The following is a 20046-nucleotide window of genomic DNA, read 5'->3' on the forward strand; positions in this document are numbered from 1 at the left end:
TATGCAGTAAATGAGAAATTATAATTTTGTAGATTAAGTTCAGAAGTTATTATCTTAGTTCATTTGGTTTTGCTTTGCTATACTCAGAGTAAACTTGGAAGCAAAATCAAATAGAAAACCTAGCATGTAAAATGTAATCGAATCAATTAGGAGAGTCAACTCTATATAAAACTACTGACCACACATAAAATCTATTGACAGAACAATTGTAAATACTGTCCTGTGGATTGATGAAGTTAGGCCTTGAGATGTATTCAAAATAGAAAGAATGAAAAAGGCCTATAGTAGGGATGGAAAAATAATTATCTGTTTACCTCTCTAAGTTCTTGGCTGAACCCCAAGAATAAATGACACATTACCAGTAGAAAAAGCACACAATTTTGATTATGTATGTAATTGTGACAGCCTCACAGAAATGAGGCTCAGAAGATTGAGGCTTGTATGCCATCCTGAACTAAGGTGGGTAGGGGTCTAATGCTTTGAAGGGTTGAATGGGGGGTGGAATTGACTAGAAAATGAGAGGAGACAATGTTTGGTAAACAAAAGTTGCCATGCCTTAGAGATAAATCTCATGGGTGAAAGAGTTCTCTCAGGTAATAGCTCCCTTCCTGGTATAGGCCCCCTTTCTAATGTAAATTTCCTTTATAAATGTAGATTTCCTTACAAATGAGTAACTCCCACTCTGTTTTCAGAATTTCTCCTGTGTTTGCTATTTCTCAAAATAATTGGTCTGCCATTGAGGCATATTTTAGCATGGAATATTCTGCTACCCCTCACTTCATAACAGGATCTATAAAGTGCTGTTAAAGAACAAAATTTCAGTTAAGTAAATTTTAAAGATCTTACTGGCTTTCAGCAGTTCATGAATCAAGCAGCATTCAGTCTAGCAGATAGAAAGGAGCTCTGAAGACGTATACAAGGCAAGATATTTTATATGCAGAAGAGGGCAAGAACAGGAAACTGAACTGAAGCAATGAGGCGGAACAGAATACATCACCCCAAAATGTGCCACCTTGGCATGGGGATTGTTTTGAGCTGAAGGCAGTTGAGACCCAGCAGACTCATGAAAAGCTTTTTACCTCTCCCTTAACTACCTAAAAGAATTTAGATGGGGGGCCTGTACCAGGAAGAGAGCCATCAGCAGAGGTAATTTTAACATCAGAATGACTTAATCTGCCTGGCATAGCAAATATTTATTTACCATACATTTGCTCTCCCATGTTCTTACGAATTGTTTTTCGCCACCTTTGTAGCCCCTACTCCTACCCCTTCTTAGCTCAGGATAGTATGTAAGTCTCAACTGCCTGACTACCTTTGCGTCTCCATGTCTTTGTGGGGCTCCCATAGGTACATAATTAAATTTTTTTTTTCCTGTTAGTCTTTCCTGTGTCAATTTGCTTATTAGACCAGCCAACAAACCTAGAAGGGGAGGAAGGAAAAGTTTTCTGCCCCTACTGCAAAAACAGCAGAGTGGTTATTCCAAGGTTACTTTCCTTTAGGAGATGGTAGGCTGATTACCTAACTGATTCCTGTCAGGTTATTCTCAGTTGGCTGGTTTAAAGTTCCATTTCTAGGAGTTCCCGTCGTGGCGCAGTGGTTAATGAATCCAACTAGGAACCATGAGGTTGTGGGTTCGATCCCTGCCCTTGCTCAGTGGGTTAAGGATCCGGGATTGCCGTGAGCTGTGGTGTGGGTCACAGATGCGGCTGGGATCCCACGTTGCTGTGGCTCTGGCGTAGGCTGGCAGCTCAGCTCCGATTCGATCCCTAGCCTGGGAACCTCCATATGCCGCAGGAGCGGCCCAAGAAATGGCAGAAAGACAATAAATAAATAAATAAAATAAAATAAAGTTCCATTTCTGTCAAAGCCAAAACTGTAATTAAGTCTTGGTGACTTGCAGCTCCCATTTTGTGCCTGTTGTCTTGTCTTTAACAATTCAAAAATGCATTTTTCATCCTCAATTTGTTGCCGAGGGCCTATTCTGTTGAACACAATGAAATACTCAAATTAAGGCCGTGTAGTTTCCCTCTTCAAGAAACTCTGATTTTAGTGGTTCCCTAATAGTTTTCCTTAGGCTCTCACTTGCCTTTTATAGAAATGACTATTTCATCATGAGATTCTGTCTTGGTTTTGCATGTAAGAAGTATTCCAGTTTCTTCATATGTCTCTGAGCTGTCTATCTTTGTTTTACCTCTAGGATTTCAGGTTAATGGGGCATCATGTCATTGAATTCTTAAATAGGCTTCAGTCCACTCCTGCTAAGAAGTGGTATTCCATTAAAATTAGGTTTTATTTAAACCCATGGTAATTCCAGTGCAATATAGATTCAAAGGAATAATGTAGATACAGGTGAGAAATGTGTCAAAATCAAAGAGAAGGAATAGTGTTTGCTTGCAAAACAAAGGGCATTTATGTATGCAATATGACTTTTTTTCTTTAGCCTGGACCGGCCTAGGGCCTCAGCAAACTTAACAATTCTGGAACCATGCTCTCTGCTTCCACTCCCACAAGCACAAGCATGCTCTTACTCTCATCATTCATCTGTGCTTTCTTCAAGGCTTGAGCTTTCAGAATCATCTTTCCGATTTTTCTTTTCGTCCCTTGTCTATAGTTACAGGACTGCAAACTGTTGAGGGTGTTTACAGAGTTGAACACTAGATGTGGCATTCTCTGTAAAATGCTTATGGTAAGTTCTCTGTTAAATACTTGTGGTAAGTGGAGTTCTATGCACACTAATGAGTTAGACCTTAACACCCAAATCCTCCCTAAGAAACACTCCTTCTAGAATTGTATTAGATGTCTGTAAAGTAGTTCTGGAGGGGATGGATGTGTATATGAAGACTTGGCTTAAAAATATTTTAAGAGGACTTCTTGTCGTGGCTCAGTGGTTAACGAATCCAACCAGGAACCATGGGTTGCGGGTTCAATCCCTGGCCTCGCTCAGCGGCTTAAGGAACCAGCATTGCCCTGAGCTGTGGTGTAGGTCGCAGACGCAGCTCAGATCTGGCGTTGCTGTGGCTCTGGCCTAGGCCAGTGGCTACAGCTCCAGTTGGACCCCTAGCCTGGGAACCTCCATATGCTGTGGGTACGGCCCTAGAAAAGACAAAAAGAGAAAAAAACTTTTTTTTCAGGAAATATGATGGTGAAAAAATATAATCTAAAATATGGTAAATTATATACATATATATGCTTTTGAATGTATAAAATATTATAAATAACTGCAGCTTCAAATACTACAAGTTTATATAATCAAAGAGGCCACGATTTTTGGATGTTCTCTGGAAAAATAGGTGATGGATTGTGTTAAATTAGGGTTTTCTATATTTAAGCATATGTGGTGATAGGCATTCAGTGAACTTAAAGTGACTGATGATCTATTACATGTTATATTATATTCAAACTTTTTCGAGGTATTTTTCAGTTTTATAATGTTATGATAACAGTAAAATGGTTAGTGTCTTAACAGTAGGGGCCAAGTGATAAAACCATGTCCCTTAAGATATAAAGTTCGATGTGTATGATTATAGACACTTAGTAAGTTCCTTCTCATTATTAATTCTTCATAGCAAACATCATATGTACATTTTATTGGTAAGGGAAGCTTTAAAATTAATTATATAAATTTCAAATTTGAAAATTAAAATTCAATATATATGTAAATATTTGACATTGAAATAATCTCATTTAAGTTCAGGGGCAAGTGATAGATGGATCCTGAGTATTATGCTATGATAATAGGGACTTTTCTTTGTTTATTTTAGAGCTCAAGGAGCATGCATTTCTCATGTACTGCCAGAATTTCTGCTTGAACCAGAAGATTATAAGAAGTGGATTGAAATTACAGTAAGGGAATATAATTTTTAGGAACAGTCTACACAGTTATTATTGAGTGTACTGATTTTTGGCCTTTGTTAAAAGATTTTATTTTAGAATCCTTGATTTCTTATTTATGAAATATCCTAAGGATTATGCCTCTCTGGATAGCGTATATATGTGTATATGTGTTTGTGTGTGTATCTGTATCTATAGAGAGAAATGTATTTGTATTTGTCTAAGGATCTCTGTGGAGTTCCCATCCATAAATGATTACATGGCTTTCTTAAATATATAGATAATTGCTGTTTTTAAGGGATTTAGAAATGAAAAATGGTGTGTGCTTATGTAAATATTTTCTTAAAATACATTTTTAGAGTATATATCTTCCAAAAAAATACTGGTTTTATTTCCCCACCACTTGCTGCTTCCCTTCTTCAGTTTTAGGAGAGAATAGGGAAGAATTAAGCAAGATAGCCATTGTTTTTTTCAAAGTACGTAATTCCTTTTGTGGAAACCTATTAAGAAGCGGCATTGTCTTGAGAAGCCTGCAAACTCTGAGGCAGCTGTCCTTTAGCTGTGGAACTGTTACTATAGTCACCACATGACATTAGTGGAAGAGCCACGGACCTGTTCTTTGGCATTCTCCTGAGTTCCTGTGGCTTCATTTGAAGGGGGTGGCTCTTTTGGGGGTTCAGAATTCAGAATAATTTTGCATCTCATTCTCCCACTTCTGCCGCAGAGTGAGCTAGTAGGTGCATTGAATGTATAAATCTGTGATGTCAGATAGCGGCTGTGAGTTCCAGAAAGTTACCTGTGTTGATAGTTTCTGTTACTGGCACATGAGGAATTAAAGCTCTTGAAGATTGGGTATAAAAGACATATAAACATTTTACAAACAGGAAAAAAAAAACCAAAAACATGCTAACTAAGTAGTTACAACTTTGGACTTAAGTTCACCTTACATTGTAATTAATGTCATAATATTTTTTTCCTTAAAGTCGTCCCCTAATACCTCATCCAAGTTTTCCAGTTTACCTAAGGAAAAGCACCCTGTTATAGCTATGACAGAGTTTGAAGCCTGGAGTAAACGAGCATGGACAGATGTATTCCTTCAGATATACAAGGTAATCTTTCCACTGTTTTTCGTTGCTGGATTTTTTTTTGATTGATTTGCATGAGTAGCGTATTAGGGTATAGGTAATGCTGCTATAAAAGAATTTTTTAAGTTTATTTTTATGTTATTTAAATTTTTTTTGCTCAACAGAATTTATTACATTTATAGTTGTACAAGAATCTTCACAACCCAATTTTATGCTGTTACAAAAGATTAAAAACCCAAGGAGCTGGAGTTTCTGTTGTGGCTCAGCGGCTTAAGAACCTGACTAGTATCCAGGAAGATGCGGGTTTGATCTCTGGCCTCAGTGGGTTGATCCATAACTCAGTGGGTTATGGTTCTGGCATTGCCATGAGATGTGGTGTAGGTCAGAGATGCTGCTCAGATCAGCTTGGATCCCACATTATGGTGGCTGTGGCGTAGGCCGATAGCTACAGTTCAATTCCACTCCTAGCCTGGGAATTTCCATATACTTCAGGCCTGGCCCTAAAAAGAAAGAAAGAAGAAAAAAAAAAATACGGTGGCCAAAGTAGGGTAAAATTATTGTTTTTCCTTCTCATGGAATTGTGGAGAAGTAAGTAGTTTAGAAATAATGGGTGTCTCTTCCATCCTCAGTACTGGGCCTTCATTTCTGGATCAATTTCTCAGAACAAGGGAGAGCAGATAAAACAGTAGAGGACAATACCTTTTAAGGAGGTCATCACATTGCATTGGGCAGATTTTAGTCATATGCATGTGCCTAGCTTCACGGGAAGTTGAAAAATGTAGTCTCTAAAATTGGTAGGTATAGGCATATTCTAGTACCTAAAAGGAAGGATTAAAGAATAGATATTGGTGAAATTTAGGGTCTCTACCTCTAATGCATAGTAGAGTCTTTCTGTAAAGTTATTCTGGAGAGATATTGACCAGGAATTATACACCTTTAGGCCAGACCAGGTGTTGAGATTCTCCGATTTGCTTCATGTTAAGTTGCATGTGTGGGTAGATTAACATAACATAAATTGCATCCTCCCACCCTATCTCTTTATTGCTTAAACAAGTACCGGTTTCAGGCTTTGGAATCATTCTCTACGTTTCCAAATATGGCACTGTGGATCTTGTCCACTAAGACCAAGGGAGGCTTTTGCTCCGTCCTCAAAGACTGCAGCCACAGATAGGGTGATCTGTAGGGGAGGGGGGTTAAAACGAGGAAGAAAAGTAGAAGCAACAATTAGTCACTCAAAGGAAAGACGAAAATAAACTCTATGGTAGTATATGAAAGACTCTTGTCACAAAATGCTGCTTAAATAAGATCTCGTTAACTTTTCACAACCAGAAATCCCCATTTTAGAAGTGAGAATGCAAAGGTTCACATGCATACATACTTTGTTCTCGAATCACCTGATTTGGGTCATGTAAAACCATCTGATGTAGGTAAAGCTTATTTTTTTCCTTTTTGTTGTCTGCTGGGTCCTGGAAACCCCAGTCCCTCTTGTTGCCCTCTGACAGTCTAATCCTCTACTGCGGCCAGCCACTCAAGCCTACCCTCTGGAGAGTTCCTTGTGCTGCTTGATTCCCAGTTACTCTCCCGCCCTACCTCTTCTTCCCACATCAATGTGCCCTGTCTTTCTTGCTGGATGTCAAGAGGAAAAATCCTGTGTTTTCTTGAGTAACTCTTAGAAGAATGTATGAGGGTATTTGTGACTCTCTTAAATTTGGGAAAATGCAGTTTTCTTCTTTTCTTTCTTAGCTCCAGACTGCATATAATTTTGTCTACTGATAAAGAAGAGCAATTCCAAAACAGAAGAACATCTCATGTTCTAGTTTATGGTCAGGCTAGTCCTAATCTTGGTTTGTGGGCTTCATTTACTCACTCATTCATCGGTTTACTTCTACATGCACTCATGTACACGTCTAGTTCATTGAACCTATCTTCCCCAAACTATAAGTCTGTGACCTTGGATACCAGTATCACTTGTAAACTCAGAACTTAATAGAATGTCAGCTACATAGTGAATAGTTAACAAATATTTTTTCAGCAAATTTATTCACAACTATTATGGTCCAGCTACTATACTAGGCTCTGGGGATATAAGAATAAATTTGATATAGTCTGTCTCCTCAAGGATTTTGTTGTCCTGGGGTATATAATCAACTAAATATATATAACTACAAGGAAATATGACAAATGTTATGATAAGGTAAGCCCAAAGAACTAAGAATGAATGCACATAGAAAGGAACCTAATTTTCCTGTGCCTTGGAAAAGGTTTCTAGGAAGTGGGTAAATTTAAAATGAGCCCTGAGCAATGAGGAGGATTTTACTAGGCAAGTGGGCCATAGGTTAGAGAGAAAGATAGTGCAAATTGTGTGATGGAAGTGGTAGATGAGTTTTATTGGGAAGTAGGGGGCAATAACATTTTTCATGTGGAAATGCCTGAGGTTTGATAGAGCATACTACTTTCTGAGGAATGAACACAGTATGTCTGGGATTAAGAGGAGTGGATTCTGAGCCCTGTCAGAAATTAGGTCATGGTTGACTTCATGAGCCATAGCCAGGAATCTGGACTTAATGGATTTTAGTACAAGGTCAGTACAGAAGTCTTGGAGGGGTTTTAAACTTTAGGTTGACATGATCAGCTTTGCATTCTAGAGAATCACTGCGGTACAGTGTGAAAACTGTTCTGGGATGTTTTTAAGTGTCTGGTGCTGGGAATGCTCATGGTAGTAGGAAAGATAAGAAAGGGGCAGCTTTCTTCATTATTTGGAGTAGAACTTATTAGAACCTGATAAATGACCAGCTCTTATGGAGGTGAAGGAGACAGAGAAGTCAAATCACAGTGGGTTTCTTGCTTGGGTGACTGATTGAAATTTGATCCCAATCACTGAAATACAAGACAAGGGCTAATAACAGGATTTTGTTCAGGGCAGAAAGAGGGACACAGCAAAGGGCATGATAAATTCACTTTTGATCCTGCTGTATCATGGGCTGTGTGTGATTACCAGGCGGGTTGATCCTTTGGTCAGAAAAGAGATCTGAATGGCAGCACATGGTTAAGCTTCTTCACCAATTCAATGATAAAGTCATAGGCACGGATGATGGCCCAGTAGATCATCTGTAGAGCTGTGTTTCTCCATGTATTTATTATGTCTAAAGCATGGGTAGCTCTAGGTACTCTCTTAAATCAGTAGTGGATTGATAATTTCACTTAAAAAAAGCAAGCAGTATTGTTGAGGTGAGTTTTACTAGTTGGAAATAGAAATGTGGTTTTCACACGAATCCCTCTAGGTTCTACTCGTCTCTTTCCTAGAGGTCATGCGTGTACTTGGGACTGCCTTTGTCAGTTCTTCTTTGCTAATAGTTTAGATAACAGGCTATAGCTTGTCTTAACCAATTTGATTTCATGCCATTTGGTTATTTTTGCTTGTTAAATTTGCATGTTTAATTGTTGCTATTTTCTTGCATTATATTCCCAATTCACAAAAATGTATCAATGGCTAAAAAAAATGGGTCACCGAAGCATAAGAGAGGTGAAAACAATACTTTGATATTTTTAAACAAAGGACAATGATCTTTCTGGTTAATTAATAAACACATTTCCCCCAAACCAGTTCAAAATCTCTCTATAATGAAATTAAAATTTTTGTTGCTAAAGGTAAACTGGACACCAGTTCCACTGAAGCATTATTCAGAATTGCATACCTCTGTAGAAGACAAACAAAAATGGTACAAGGGATTATATCCCTGAGGAGTATTTTAAATGAGCTTCAATAAAATGTGATTGAGGAGAGCAAAACTGATGAAATTCTTATATAAATGGCTTTGCAGGACACCCCATAATATCACTGGAATACAGTGTGGAAAACACAGTTATTCTCACATGAGAAAGCAAATATCGAACATTTTATTTGAATATAGCCATGCATCAGGAACATAGGAACAACTCTTTGCGCATCTGTGATAAATATACAGCCACCCCTCTGTATCAGAGGGGGATTGGTTCCAGGACACCCACAGGTACCAAAACCCAAGGATGCTCCAAGTTCTTTATACACAATGGCATAGTATTTGCATATAACCTACGCACATTCCCCCATATACTTTAAGTCTACCGTATACTTTAAATCATCTCTATATTATTCATCATAACTAGTATAATGTAAATGATCTGTAAATAGTTGTAAATACAGTTTAAATTCTGTGTAAATAGTTGCCAGCACGGGGAAAATTCAAGTTTTGCTTTTCGGAGTTCTGAATGTTTTCTATCTGTGATGAGTTGAATTCAACGATTTGGAACCCACAGTGTGGAACTGTTGGATACAGAGGGTTGACTGTGTGGGAGAATTCTCTAAAAGCTGTGTGTAGTGAGCCTGTTTTGATATTGCTGAAAAGGAATTGGTTTGAGGGAGAAGTTCAAGATCCTAAAGCTAAAAAAGACAAGTGATGCAGAACTGTAACAAAGAAGATGAGGAAGGCTGGTATCTAGTACAAGAGAAGGGAGTGCTCATCTGTTGTGGTTGTAGAGAGGGAAGAAAAGTGAGTGCACATGCAAGCACTTTAGACACGTGGTAGGGCACAGAGCTGTTCTCATTAAGATGTCATCCTTTTGTTCTTTGAAATTGAGATATGCGGGATTTTCTGAGGAAAACCAGCATAGAGGCTGAGAGGGAAGGAGGTTTGATAAAGATGATGAACAGGCCAGGAGCCATGATGGATGATAGAAGTTAGAAGGCAGGGAAACAGGGATTTCTAGGCCTGCAGACTTCATCTTTAAATCAGGAACAAGTGTACCTTGGGTTTCCTGAAACCCCTGGCAGTGATCCCATGGGTAATGTCTTTAGGGGATGGTGTTTTAGAGCTGATATGAGATTGTTACCATGTCTTCTACCACCAGAAATCTCCCCTGTAGTCTCAGTCTCTTCTTGGAGTTTTGTCTCCACTGCCTATCTTAAGTGCAACTTGTATCCTCTCCCCCAAATATCTTCCTTAGTGGTCCTCTTTAATAGCGGCTATTGGTGAACAAGTTTGAATGCTTTAAAAAATGTTTTTCTTTCTTCTTTTTTTAAAAAAATATTTTCTTTTTTGTAATTATTATCCTACAGAGACAAAGTATATTTTCTTGACAACAAATTTGTGATCTTGATAATATTTAGACTTAGATGGCAGCAAGTTTTGTTATTGTTATAGTTATACACATTTATGGTGTATTGCAGCAGTGTTTATTGTCCTTCCACTCAGTCTGATCAGTGGAAATGGAAGTTTCTAAAAGTTAAATCTGCTCTGACTCTTGCTGATTCCTACTGAAAATAATGGTACCCTCAAATACATTTTCGAATTAAGATTTACTACAATAATTTATACAGGTCAAAACAATTCTGTGAAATTGTAACAGATTACTAAAATGAAAATTTGAGCTCATGCCATGATCATCTTCTTTTTTTATGGGGTAGTACTTCACATTTTTTTCATTGCCATTCTATTTATTCATTATGAGACTAATCATTATTTTAAAAATATTATTTTCTTTAAACATGGTCTAAAAATATAAGAACCATTTCCTGGTGGAATAACAGCTTGAATTTTAGACCAGGCAGAGACACTCAAAAATGTAGGTTGTAATAAGGCCTTACTCCTTGGAAACTTTGGAAGTTAAATTTGGCAGCATTTTAAAATTCTAATTTGTATACTTTATCTTTTTTTAATATTTTGAAATTCAGCCATTTAGTGTTGAATATCTTTCTAAATATACTTTAATTAAAGTTTGCATTGTTGTGTTGCTATTTCTAAGCACAGTAACTGACTTTGTATTATGCACTCAATGCATAATAATTGAATAAAGGAGTAGATATAAACCTTCTTTCCTCTTAAATAGAATATGGTTTGTGTTTAAAACATTTGTTATCACCTCAGTATCCAATAGAGTGGTGACCACAGGAATATTTCTTCTCTAAATGGTATTCAGATGCTTGGATTATTTTTTAGCTTTTTAGTAGTTTGTTTGTTTATTCACTTGTCCTAAGATTATATCCTCTTGCTTTTTATTACTGTTGTCGATGCACCTGCTTGTAGTAGTTCCTTTTCCTATTACTTGTAATATTTTTGTTGCCTAAGAAACTAGATAGCCAAGCTTAGTACGTCTCTATGTAAAATAAAAGCAAATATGCACTGACAAACAGGTTTTTATAAATTAAGTGGAGGAAAGATAACTCATACACTTTGGGACGTGACAGATTATAACTCAGAATATTTACATGTGTATTATATATGCTTGCCGGCTTGCCTGCATGAGGTTTTCAAAGGAAGCTGAGATCTGGATAAGTGAGTTGTTACTGCACGTGCTCTGATTTTCATCTGTACTGTAGCACAGTAAGAACCCATAGTAGGTATGATTTTTTTAAATCTATTTTATAGCCATATTTAAGGATACACAAGTCCTTTAAATCCTTCAGGAAAAATTCCCTCCATTGGTCACAAAGACTGTGGGAAAACTCAGCTCATTGCTAACTGACTGCTGATGCCTAATTTACCCTAGTCTGTAGGCAAAAATATACTGAACTTTTATCTTTCGCACAGGTGGTCATATTGGGCCTACTCTTCTTCACCAGCAGCATGGCCTAGGGTTTGGTTTGACAAGCGACAGTGTAAAATACATTAGTCTTCACATAGCAACATGTTAACTTAGCCTTAAGTATGTATTCAAGATAAGTAAAACAGAGAATGAACAATAACAGCAAAGTGGAGGGTTTATCACTCAATTCATCACATCCAGTGTCCCACTCACTCCACACTGGAATCAGAAATGTCCACAGAGATGAAACCTGCTGGGCACGGACCATTTATTTCAGGGAACTCTTCAGTCTGAAGTCCTTTCAGGTTTCTAGTCATGCAGCACCTCAGGGTGATGCGTGTGGGCCTCTTCAAGATGATTTTTTAGAACAAATCAAAGTATCTAAATTATCGAAGAAAATGGAGAGTTTTTCTTTGGCCAGTGAAAAGATGAACATTATCTCTTTTCTGTGTCAATTGCCACAATAGATTAAAATAACAATTTTTAAAATCTGTCATTGAAAAACAGTGAACCACATGAAATAGCGAAAGTCATGTGGAACTGGAAGTGCATGTGACAGTGGTTGGATAGTGCTCAATACCTGTAGTGAAATATTGTGATAGTGTGATTTGTAATAAGAAATATTGGTTTGGTCTTCATTCTCATTTCTGGCATAGAGCTCCTAAAACCCTTGGAATTTATTAAGTGGTGAGAGTAATAAAGGTATATTTTGTTATGTTAATGAGGTGACTTTTGGACAGTCGCTAGATCCCCTAAGGATGGGAGCTGGTCACCAGAGGAACCAACCATGGAATTAGAAGGTTCAGACTTTCATACCCACCCCCTGACTTCCTAGGAGGGAAGAGGGGATGGAGATTGAATCAGTTGCCAGTGGCCAGTGATTTAATCTGTCATGCCTATGTAATGAAGCCTCCATGAATCCCCCAAAAGGACAGGATTTGGAGAGCTTCTGGGTTGGTGAACACATGGAGAATGGGGAGAATGGGGAGCCCAGAGAGGGCATGGGAGCTCTCTTTCCCACAAACTTTACACTAAACATCTCCTCTACCATCTGGCTGTTTGTGAATCATAGCCTTTTCTAATAAGCTTGTGATCTAGTAAGCAAAATGTTTCTCTGAGGTGCTCTAACAAATTAATCGAACTCAAGGAGAAGTTTGTGGGAACCTCTGATTTATAGCTATTTTGTCAGAAGTGAAAGCAGCATCCTCAGTTCAGCTGGCATCTGAATTGAGTTGCCAAGGAGGGGAGTCATTGGAACTCCAATGGATAGCTGGAAGGTCAGAAGCATAGGTAACAGCCTCGGCTCATAATTGGTATTAGAAGTGATGGAGGAGCAGTCTGTAGGACTAAGCCCTTAACCTGTGGAATCTGATGCTATCTGGTAGATAGGATCAGGATCAAGTTGAAATGTAGACACCTACTGGTGTCTAAGAATTGCTTATTTGTGTGGGAAAACTCTGCCTTTCCACATGCTGAAAGTGAGTACAGAACCCCAAAGATATGTCATTAGCAATATCGTCATTTTTGTTTTGGGTCTTTAAAATACTTCGTGTGGACTGAACGTTAAGCAGAAAATGGTAACACTTGCACATGGAGGATTTGGGTTTTCTTGTGATGGAGTCTTAGATTCTGTATGTATTACTCTTCATTTCATTGTTCTTGGAGTTTATCCTTAGAGTATTTTACAAAAATTAGCATTTTGTGGCAGAGTGAAAACTAACAGGTCTTTCACTGCCAGTAGTTTGAGAAGCAAAGCTGTAGAACTAAGTACAAAGGGTGGTAACTCTTCTTGTGTTAAAGTTGTTGCCTGAATCGAAATGTAGAGACAGATTTTTGGGTAAAGGAGAGAAAAATAGCTTAATTGCTTTGCCAGGCAAAGGAGGGTCACAGCAGGCCAATGCCCTGAAGACCGTGCCTCCCCCATTAGAAAGAATTGTGAGGAGCTTTATAGTAAAAAGGAGAAAAACAGGTTTTTCAGATGGGAATCAGGATTGGGACAAAGATGCATTCTTCTTTCTTTGGGGAGGATCTTAGTCATCAAAGCTGGAGACAGGAGATCTCGGTATGCTCATGACGGTGGTCTTCTGGATTATTGCCTAGAATTACAGTACTTGCGAAAAGGGCATATTGATCAGAGATTGGAACAAACTAGAAAAGTTCCTGAAAAACATCGTGTGCTAATAATCTTCAACCCACAGGCAGTTAGGCTCAGGATGCCTAATGATTAGCTTCCGGGTGATTGTGTTTAGGATGCAATTAAGTCAGAGAGAAGGACAAGGAAGGACTCTAAGCTGTTCAGTTTTAAACTATTCATTTCTAGGAGAAGCATAAAGAATATAACTTTTCTCTTAGGTGTATAACATGCTTATATTATTACGTATATTCCGTGAAAAGGAACCAGGATCCTGCCCCAAGGCTATATTGTTGCTTGACCTTTCCTCCCTTCCCTGATCAGCAACTGTCTGAACCTGTCCCTAGGAACTCAGGGAGGGTCATGGTGACTGAATGAGGACCATTTCCTAAGAACAAGAAATGGGGGACACAGAAAGGCTTTTGCGCCCAGGAGTGCGCTCGGTTTCAAAGGTCACACCCATCCTCCAAGTGGGTCCATCATTAAATCCATATTCGTAGTCAGGGGTCATTTGTAAATCTTGTCTCATTTGTACTGTACTGTAACCGAAATACTCTGACTCCTTCATTGAGACAGTCTTGCTGCATGGATGTAGGTTCCGGAAGGGATGAACAGCTTGTGACCTACCACTTTGCTAGCAGAGCAGCACTTTTGAATAGCTCTCTGCTGTGCTATACTAGTGATCACACACAGGTTTCTTTACTTAATCTTAGTGTTGCTTAATTATTTTTATGATCATAGCTTCGTGATCAAGTATGTGGTGCATATATAGTGAATTCTGTTGTGATGTAAAGGTACCAAATTTTATGATACAGGGTAAAAATATGCCAAATTACAGAACTGTATATATTTTTGTCATCTTAAAAACAGACTTCTCAAACATCATGATTAAAATTACTTGTGATTTGATAACGTATTACTTTTCTTTTATTGTCTTCTGTCTTTTTAGGGCCACTCTAATGGCATATGGAAGTTCCCAGGCAAAGGGTTGAATCGGAGCTGTAGCTGCCAACCTGCACCACAGCTCACAGCAACGCCGGATCCTTAACCCACTGAGTGGGACTAGGGATCGAACCTGCGTCCTTATGGGTACCAGTCAGTATCCATAAGGATACCACTGAGCCACGACAGGAACTCCAACTTATTACTTTAATCTTTTAAATTTTGTATTTGTAAGTTACCTAAACTGGCAAATAAAGGCATTTGAAAGTCTTGTATTTTTAATGAAATAACATGGGAAAAAAAACTGTCCTCAAATGAGTTAATTTTTTAGTTAGGTAACGTGATATTATGATTTATAATTCTTATATGTTTGGTCTTCAAACACAGTCCCTAGCTTGCAGTTCCCAAAACTTGATGAGATTTCCTGGGCGAAAAGAGCAATGGGAGAATCTTTTGTTATAATATTTGGTCTCTTGTCCTCAGTTCCTGAAATGCCTTCAGAGCCATAAAGGTGAAGTGGATGCTTTCTTATTCATAACAAACCCATTTCCACCACAACTAGGATTATGGTAACGAGGTGACTTTGGCGAGCACGAAGGATGGGGGCTGCCAGGGGAAGCAATCATGTGGTTAGAGGATTGGAACTTTCAGTCTTACCCCATGATATCCTGGGAGGGGAGAGGGGCTGGAGGTTGAATCAGTCCCCAATATCCAATTATTTAATTAATTATGCCTATGTAATGAAGCCCTCATAAAACCCAAAAGGAGAGAGTTCAGGGAGCTTTCAGCCAGAATGCTTCCACAAGCCACCATTCTGGGACCCAAACTCCAAGAAGAGAGAAGTTCCTTTGTTTGGGACCTCACCCTGTGTATCTCTTCATCTGGCTGTTGATTCCTATCTTTTAATATTCTTCATAATATACCAGTAATCTCATGAGTAAAAGGGTTTCCTGATTCCTGTGCGTTACTCTTAACAAATTAATTGAACACAAGGAAGGGTTGTTGGAACCTGCAACAGAGAGCCTATTGTTCACAAGGCCAGGTAGCAACCTGAGCTTCCGATTGACATCTGAAGTGGAGGACAGTCTTGTGGGACAGAGCTCTTAACCAGTGCAATTTAGTGCTACTTCTGTGGAGATAGTATCCGAATTGAGTTGAACTGTAGGACTTCCAGCTGGTGCTGGATAACTGCTTGGTGGTGCAGAGAACCTTCCCCCTACCCCTGGACATGCATTTTGGAAATTGGTGACCAAAACCCCTAGGTCATAAGCTTCTTTTTGTAACTTACCTAAAATAGTTACTTACAGACTAGATGCTATAGAAGCAAGAAGTTGGGAATTTACAATGAGCATTAAGGGATCACCTGATGTGTTCTTTTATTCTTGCATGAATTTAATTAACCAGAAAGTACTGATGCCTTGGTTTGCTTATCTACCTGTCATTTTAAAAATTTACTCTTTAAATACTAATTTTTATTTTGCCATTCAGATTTAGTAAAGCTCTTTCTCTCTCTCTTTTTTCCAAATTTCAGGTTCTGGTACTATCCAGGGTTGCACCATATAGCACCAAAAATCTGCCCCCTATACATATGCATAATTCACCAAAAATTAATCCTTGTTTTGCATCCAGCAACATATATTCCAATCCTGAAAGGATTCTGCTTAGTTGGATGAACACAAATTATGAGAATACCCGACACGTTATTTGGAAAAACTGTCACAAAGGTGAGTAATGTTTCTTTTTAATTTCTCACAAATTGTAGTGTGACAACATAGAAGGAGCCATAGAACCAAACCCAGAATCCATGGCTTCTAGACCTGACTATAGCATTTACCCTGTTCTACAAATAGGACAAGATCAGTTACCTTACATGTGTCGGGGGGCGGGGTTTCCCCGCTCCACCTGCCTTGAGTTCTTGTGGATACTCTCATCATAAAATTAACACAAAAAAGATTAACAGGAGTGAAACAAATTTTAACCATGTGCAGGTAAGTTTCATAGAAACGGGACCCAAGAAGCAGTCAAAGCAGGCAGCTTTTATACTTTTTAGACAAATAAACAATAAATTTGTGAGGAATTGATAGGACAAAGAAACTTGGGCTTTGAGCACTTAATTAGTGAAGAATCTAAGCAGAATTTGGGCTTGGAGTAGGCAATTAAGGAAGTAACAAGGTTGGTTTACACAGCCTTCTCTGCCCAAATTCCCTGTTCCTAGCGATAAGGGCATCCTTCTACCTCCAGATGCAGGGAGAGCACCTTTCACGAGAGAGATTTATTTCCTGCTTTCAGGGAGACAGGAGGGTCAAAGTGCCCCTCTTGCATTGGCAGTGTCTTAAGGAACTGGAATTCACAATCATCAATATGCCATTGAGGCACATTTGGGGGCAGCCTGCCCTGGGCCCCAACACATGTAAAATGGAAATAATAAAAGATGCTTCTTCAGTTTGTTTTGAGGAATAAATGATAAAAAGTATGTAGATAAGCTCCAGAAGTGAAAGATCACCTTGATAACACTGCTGGCATTTGCAGCTCTGTGAGGTATTAAATTTAGGTGTCACTGTTGAAACCTCGTAATTAGTTGAGATCAAGTGATAATTGACTAGAAAACATTTTACGTGTCATTGTGACTGTCATGGTGGAAATCACTGTGATGATGCTTCATGAACATTTTTTTGGGGAGTGGGTCATATTAGGTCCATATATCAAGGCCAAGACAAGTGGGTGATCGTAGGTATACCTGCTCCGGTGTTCAGGTGGGCACTCCCTTGCTCTGCTCCTGAGGAATGAGGCTTTATAAGTTTCTACCATAAGAGCTCTACGTTCTTTGAAAAAGTTTCAATTCACTGGTATAGTTGTGCATGTTTTTCTTCATCAGAAACATTGATTGTAGTGAGAAGAGCACACGTGTATGTGGGTTGTTTCTTTGGCTTCCATTCAGCTCCCCTCTTCCAAGTACATAACAACCTGCTGTGTTCAGAATAGGCTTTATTTTATTTGTTATATAGAACCCTTAGAGTTTAAACTTTAGAAGTTAGGGGATGATTAAGAGTGTGATTTAAAATGAGACTGAGTTGCAGTTGCTCTTAACTTAAAGGCATGACTTTAGTAAACTGAGTGACATCAAGATCAAAAGAGATATACTGATGTACTGGTATACTGGTATTAGAGAACAGTAAACATGGAATATTTCATTACCTTCCAGTTGACATGCTGGCAATAGTATGTCAGAACAATTTGCCTTGAAACTACAATTTAATAAGATTCACATCTTATAAACATGTGTTTGGCCCATTCAGAAATGTAAAAAGCAAGGTGTAAATAAGTAGTTTGATTACTGAGGAGTAACACTTTAACCAGAGCATTATAAAATATGTACATATATTAGAAATTAATAAGTTCAATTGTTATAAAATTATTACGGTTCTCTTTTTACTACCAGAATGGTTTGTGCAAGCTAATTTCAAGGAGTTTGCTGCATTTTTTAGAATAATGCATTATGGGCACTGTCCTATTTGTTGCTTTTTAAAATACTAAATGCCTTTACAGAGCTCTTGCACTTCCTATCCCCTCTGCTTGGAGCTTTATTTCCCTGCCTATCTTCATGATTCCTATTCCCACTTCACTCAAGACCCTGCTTACATAGCACATTATTTGAGAAGCTTTCCCAATTCCCTCTCTAAAATAGCATATCCTTCAGTCCTCTTCTTTCTGGCTCTATTTTTCTCAATAATGTCTATAACCCCAGTAATATGTATACTCATCCTCCTCCTGTAGAATGTTTGCTTCTTAACAGGAACAACGTCTTGTGTTTTGTTGTTAGCAGCCATAGTCTCAGAAAAGTGCCTGGAAAGTAACAGATACCAAATATTGTTTGAGTAAATAAATGAATGAAAAGAATGAGTGAATAAAGGGACACATTCAGGTGTTGTATATTTCTCTACCCTATTCCAAACACTTGAATATCTATTAGCTTACTGGTTCGTACTTTCCGGTACCAATGCAGGGATCAGGTTGAATGGTTGAAGTGGAAGGAGGCACTTGACATGTTCAGTATGGACCTGGGTACAGGTCTGCAGGGTTAATAACAGTGGCGGTTCCTGAGGATAAGCTTAGGATTTCATTTAGATGAATTTGAATGGAGAAAAATTATACCCGGCGCCCCATATTTTTACCTTCCAACATAGACACTTACTCTCCTAAGCCCCACTACATTGGTAAAGTCTCACCATGCCTACAACTTGGCGCATTGGTGCTGTGGAAGATAGACGGATAGGGCTATCCCTCAAACCTTTTGATTAAGAAACTCTGAGGGTGACGCTCAGCCATCGGCTTTAGTAAACTATCTGTATGATTCTGATGCATTCTGAAGTATGAAACAATTAGGCTGTAGCATCAAAAAAAATTATATTAGTGCTTTTAAATTGTTCATAGAATGGTATTTATTCACCAATTATGTATTTTTAAAAAAGAAATCCCTTCGTTAAACAACAATTCCTTTGATGTAATAATGGCTGAGAGTTTCCCCAAATTAATGTCAGATATCACACCATAGATCCCGGAAGCTCAGAGAATACCAAGTGGGGTAAATGCCCCCAAAACTTTATACCCTGGCATATTATATTTCAAACTGTAGAAAATTAAAAATAAAGAAAAAAAAATCTTGAAAGAAAGCAAAGTAGCAAAACCGCTTACCTACAGAGATCAAAGATTAGAATTATATCCAGCACCTCAGAAATCATGCATTCAGGAAGAGATTAGAGTGATAAAGTGTTGATAAGGGGAAAAAAATAACCTAGAATTTTGTACTCTGTGAAATTATCCTTCAGTAGTGAGGGAGAATGGAGATCCCATCATGGCTCAGCAGAAACGAATCTGCCGAGTATCCATGAGGATGCAGGTTCTATCCCTGGCCTCACTCAGTGGGTTAAGGATCTGGCATTGCCGTGCACTGTGGTGTAGGTTGCAGATGTAGCTCAGATCTGGCGTTGTGTGGCTGTGGTGTAGGCCAGCAGCTGCAGCTTCCATTTGACCTCTAGCCTGGGAACCTCCATATGCCATGGGTGTGGCCCTGAAAAGCCCCCACACACACACACAAAAAAAAATTTGTGGAGAAACCATTACAGAGAATAGACAGTGGGCCTTGCTTATGTATTTTTTTGGTTAACTGATTAGTTGGTAGCTTGCAGAGTCATTCTTAAGGGCCAGTCTGTCCTTCACCAGCCTGATGGGGCAACAAAGACATAATTTTTATTAGTTTATGGATTTCTCAGAAATTTGTGAGAGTTTAGCAGTGGAACCAACATGACGGGTTGTTTGCATGTTATATATCTGCTGAGGTCTTTTTATCAGCATTTCCAGTTAAGTTAGGGAAGGTCTGATACATTTCTGTCATTAGAATTTTTAAGAGTTTTTTATTCAGTTTATTTAAACAAAACAAGATGAAAAATAGTTCATCCATTTATTTCACCCCTGTACCCCCTACCTCTTGTAACCACC

At 38.5% G+C, this 20046-nt stretch overlaps 1 protein-coding gene across 1 annotated transcript in view; it reads left to right on the forward strand.

Moving 5' to 3' along the window:
* CFAP47 (cilia and flagella associated protein 47) overlaps nucleotides 1–20046 on the forward strand; it is a 443526-nt gene that overhangs the window by 160943 nt on the left and 262537 nt on the right. Inside the window, exons 31-33 of the mRNA XM_047764176.1 lie at nucleotides 3762–3843; nucleotides 4815–4940; nucleotides 16082–16274. Coding sequence (XP_047620132.1) covers nucleotides 3762–3843; nucleotides 4815–4940; nucleotides 16082–16274 — 401 coding nt within the window. The remainder of the gene's footprint in view (nucleotides 1–3761; nucleotides 3844–4814; nucleotides 4941–16081; nucleotides 16275–20046) is intronic.

The sequence above is a fragment of the Phacochoerus africanus genome, chromosome X (genome assembly GCF_016906955.1).
Source record: "Phacochoerus africanus isolate WHEZ1 chromosome X, ROS_Pafr_v1, whole genome shotgun sequence".
In the NCBI taxonomy this organism is placed as follows: Eukaryota; Metazoa; Chordata; class Mammalia; order Artiodactyla; family Suidae; genus Phacochoerus; species Phacochoerus africanus.